Raw genomic sequence first — 4,371 nt, forward strand, 5'->3', positions numbered from 1 at the left:
ATAAATAATAAAATTAATTAACAAAAAAAATCATATTATAGAAGTGAAAAAACAAAAAATTGTGACCAAATTACTCCAAACCATTGGCACCATTAATGTTATTTACTCTATGAAAACATATGTATCCTTTCCCATCTGGGGCCAACCTCATATACACAAACCAATTCCTTCGGCTTATAGAAACTATGGAACCTTTGACTATTAACCTAATGTTCTTAAATATCTTTCTTAGGAACAAAACAACATAATCTTGTGAACGCAATAACCCAAATAGAGATTAGAGAAAGGGAAAACAGGATCTAAAATGTCACTGTCACGTTGTCGTGATTATTGACTTGCTAGCCGTACCTGATCCTCACTTTGATTCTGTTGGACATTTGTATCTTAAAGATATATGTCTTTTCCCCTTTGAGCAGGCGGATTAGCATCCGAGTAACATTAAACTAATCGACATGTTACAATCAGGTTGCTAGACATTGTCGGGGGTGTATGAATTAGACTGTATATTAACGATAACATTTTTACGTCGGGGATTATAACAATGTTTACTTCTGAGAAATTTGCTCTTCGTAAAGTTGTAGATGATAATCCTTCTCTTGCTCCATCCGAAACCAGGTCAAATCTCATAAAGGATCATCAGAAACCATTCCTTAGCAACTTTGAAAATTTCGGTAAACTTTATTTCGATTTCACCTCATCACCCGGTGTTCAAAATACTTCAAAGGCTAAAGATTTCCAGTTGAAAGAAAATGAAGAGGGCTCAGCTTTTTCATCTCTTGGGATTGTTAAAGACTATGCAAGCAGATCAAGAAAAATGAATGTCGATACGATGAATGTTCCAAGCTCTAACAATGAAGATCCTAAGACAAATGACCAAAAACTATCAACTACTGCAAGAATTCGAATGGCTAGCCAACAGTTTATCGATTCATATTCTTCAAAAGATGATGAAACCTCCCAACGAAGCCACCCATTTGCCGTTTCATTTTCTGGACTATCTGATGATGAAGCTAAAGACATCCAACTTCTGCTTACTCTTCTTGCCTCCGCTGAGAAAATCGGTCAAAAACAGTTCAAATGTGCTATCAAACTCATCCAGTTATGCAGTAACAGGTCGTTGAATGAAGGAAATCCTGTGGAAAGATTGGTTTACTACTTTTCTGAAGCTATTCATATGAAAATAAACCGTGAAATGGGAAGGTTGGCATGCAATGAACGTGAAAGTATGCAGATATTCGATCTTAGAGAAGCGTTGATGAACGTGGACACGTGTATCTCTGAGTTTCACCTGAAAGTTCCTTTATCACAAGTTTGTCAGTTCAGCTCGATTCATACAATATTCGAAAACTTGAATAAAGCTACAAAAATTCATGTAATTGATCTCGAAAGCTGCAGGACTGGGATCCAATATATAGTTTTGATGCAAGCGATCGCAAGTTGCAGTGAATGGCATATCGATCATATCAAGATAACCGCTGTAGGTACAAGTTCGGAATCCAAGATAAAAGATACGTGTAAGCCAAAGTCTCTGTATCAACCATGAAACAACAAGCAATTTTCTGTGTATATTTTGAAATCTATGGCTTTGTGCAGGTAAGCGTCTTGCTGACTTTGCGAAGTCGATGAGCATTCCATTCAGTTTCAAGATAATTATGATAGATGATGTGCTTGATTTCAATGTAGATCTGATTGAACGCAATGAAGGTGAAAAGGTTGCGGTCTATGCGCCATTCTTCTTATCAACCCTAATTGCAAAACCCAACAGTCTTGAATATCTTATGCGTGTGATTCGGAAGATCAAACCTTGTGTAACGGTGATCACCGAAGTGGAAGCAAACCATACATCATCGGCTTTTGTTGATCGTTTCACCGAAGCTCTTTTCTTTTATGGTGCACTTTTTGACAGTATGTCTGATTGTTTAGCCGACGACGATCTGAATAGAAAGGTTATGGAGTCTGTATGCTATGGTAACTCTATACGCAATATTGTGGCAGCTGATGGAGATGAGAGAACAATTCGACACATTTGCGTTGATGTTTGGAGGAAATTCTTTCAACGATTTGGGATGCTGGAAATTGAATTGACTGATGCAACATTGAATGAAACCAACTTGGTGATCGGTAACTTCAACTGTGGGAATTCTTGTTCGGTTCTTGTTGATGGTGGATGCTTTCTTGTTGAATGGAAAGGCGTACCCATCTTCTCTGTTTCTGCTTGGAAGTTTATATGACAAATGGGTTTCAAGTAATAAAGAACGCAAAATATATTGTTAGAGAGTCGTCTTGATGTTTGATTATGCCTAATATGAAATAAATCATATTTCTTTTAACCGTGTGTATCATGTGTCTTTTGGGCATCCAGTATTCATTCAACTCTCCAAGAATTGAATGCAATGCCAACTATGAGAAAGAATTCCATAGTTTCTTTTTACATTAGAATGTTTAATGATAAACATTAGACTCCATTTTCTATCTCTTCTATATTATATTCAATTATATTCAATTTAGCATTTATTGGAAATGCTTTTATTATTAGCTGTTTAATGTTTATATTATGATAGCATATGATTTGCAAAAAGTCACATTGTGCATTTATCTTGGATCTTGTCAAGATCTTAAATTTTATCTAAACATCTTAACATCTTTATCTTTCGTTTATTGATTTGTTTAGCAGGAACATCGGCTAGGAAGCACATGAGACAAAATACTCGAAGACTATGTTGGGAAATCCAACAAACCAAATTAAGCACTTCAAACACATGATAAACGAACTTCGATAAAACTTGCAAAATAAAACATTTAGAAACTATAAAATCGAAACATAACATTTAACGTGGTTCTGTCAATTTGAAATATGTCCATGGACGAACCATAGATGGTTTTATTAACTTCCAAGAAGAATTAAAATATCTCACAAAGTTTATACCTCATTTCAGTTAATGAAATACAAAAATATATCTTACTTACTAACTGCTCCAAAACATGTGCTCTCAACCTCACAATGATTGTTTTCATGAATTTTTAGCACAAGAATGTTGATGGTGATGTTTGTCTATTTATAGGCGATCATAAGTAACCCTAATTATGATGAGTCAGGCGCATCCATAATTAGCCCATAAAGGGATGCCCTAATTGTTAGCCAATCACAGAACGCCATGCCTTTCCTTTTAAACTTTTCAACTTTAGGCGATGTACATAGCCACCTACCATGCATCATAGCACATTCAATAGCTTCCCAAAAAGATCAATATCAACTAATTCTGAACTCCAACAACCCAATTATTGAGTGTTAAATACTTTTTTATTCCAGGATACGCTTTCTCCTTCCTGGTAGCGCTTTCTGATTCCCATAAGTCTTTCTCAATAGTAGCAATACTTTCTGATTCTTGGCAGTGCATTCTCCAAATTCCCTAGCACTTTCTCTATGTACCCGATCGCTTCAAGGACTTAGCATCATATTGCAAATGGGAGCATTCTGGCACTAAAGAGAGCATTTTTCACAAGGAGAGAACTCTACCAATAAAGGGCACATTCTTTCATTATGATAGATTTTTTCCACCAAAGAGAGAATTATGTAAAGAGTTCACACCTTAACAGTATCCCACTAGAAGTCTTGACCAACTCATTCTTCTCTTCTAATCAACGCTTATTCATTCCTTAATTGCTTTCTCTCTCTCTCTCTCTCTCTCTCTCTCTCTCTCTGTCTCTCTCCCTCTCTTTCTTTCTTTCTTTCTTTCTTTCTTGCTCCTAACAACACTTTCTCTTAAATTTTTTGGAAAGGCAGTTGAAGCCATTCCTGACTTCAACTTATTAGTGATAAAGACCTTAGTACATGCATCTTCCTAGTTCACCATGCGAAAAATTTTCTTCATCTTAGCAGCCCCTTGGTTCATAACCTTGAACTCCCTAGACAACAACATCTTAAGCCCATTGATCTTATATGTATCAGAACCAATAATCAACACGGCGTCAACATTCAACACCAGGATGATGTAGGAGGAGCGAAATCTCATTAGGTAACAACAATGATCAATCTTATGTCTCTAGTATCCACTCATATTCATGAAGGTGGCAAACTTTCTGTGCAACTACTTAAAAGTTTTCTTTATGCCATACATACTTTTTTCATTAGATTCTTCTTACCAACTATAAGATCATTGCGTGGTTGTGCCTTGCATATGTCATCTTCCAAGTTATCATTAAAGATAAAAGCTCTATTTAAATCTAATCGGTAAAGATGGATATCTTTAGAGGCTACTACATTTAAGAATGATCTGATTCTAGTCGTCTTCACAAATGGAATCAACCACTTACTTCCATCGGAATTCCTTGGCTACTGATCTTCATTTTCATTTCTTTATATATAAATAT

At 35.8% G+C, this 4,371-nt stretch overlaps 1 protein-coding gene across 1 annotated transcript; it reads left to right on the forward strand.

The window, feature by feature from the left end:
• Positions 1-541: 541 nt before the first annotated feature.
• Positions 542-2,231, forward strand: LOC111895192 (DELLA protein RGL1). Its single transcript, XM_042896049.1, has 2 exons — positions 542-1,514; positions 1,594-2,231. The coding sequence occupies exons 1-2, from the start codon at positions 542-544 to the stop codon at positions 2,229-2,231; spliced, it is 1,611 nt and encodes a 536-aa protein (XP_042751983.1).
• Positions 2,232-4,371: the final 2,140 nt, after the last annotated feature.

Source organism: Lactuca sativa, chromosome 6 (assembly GCF_002870075.4).
Source record: "Lactuca sativa cultivar Salinas chromosome 6, Lsat_Salinas_v11, whole genome shotgun sequence".
Lineage (NCBI taxonomy): Eukaryota > Viridiplantae > Streptophyta > Magnoliopsida > Asterales > Asteraceae > Lactuca > Lactuca sativa.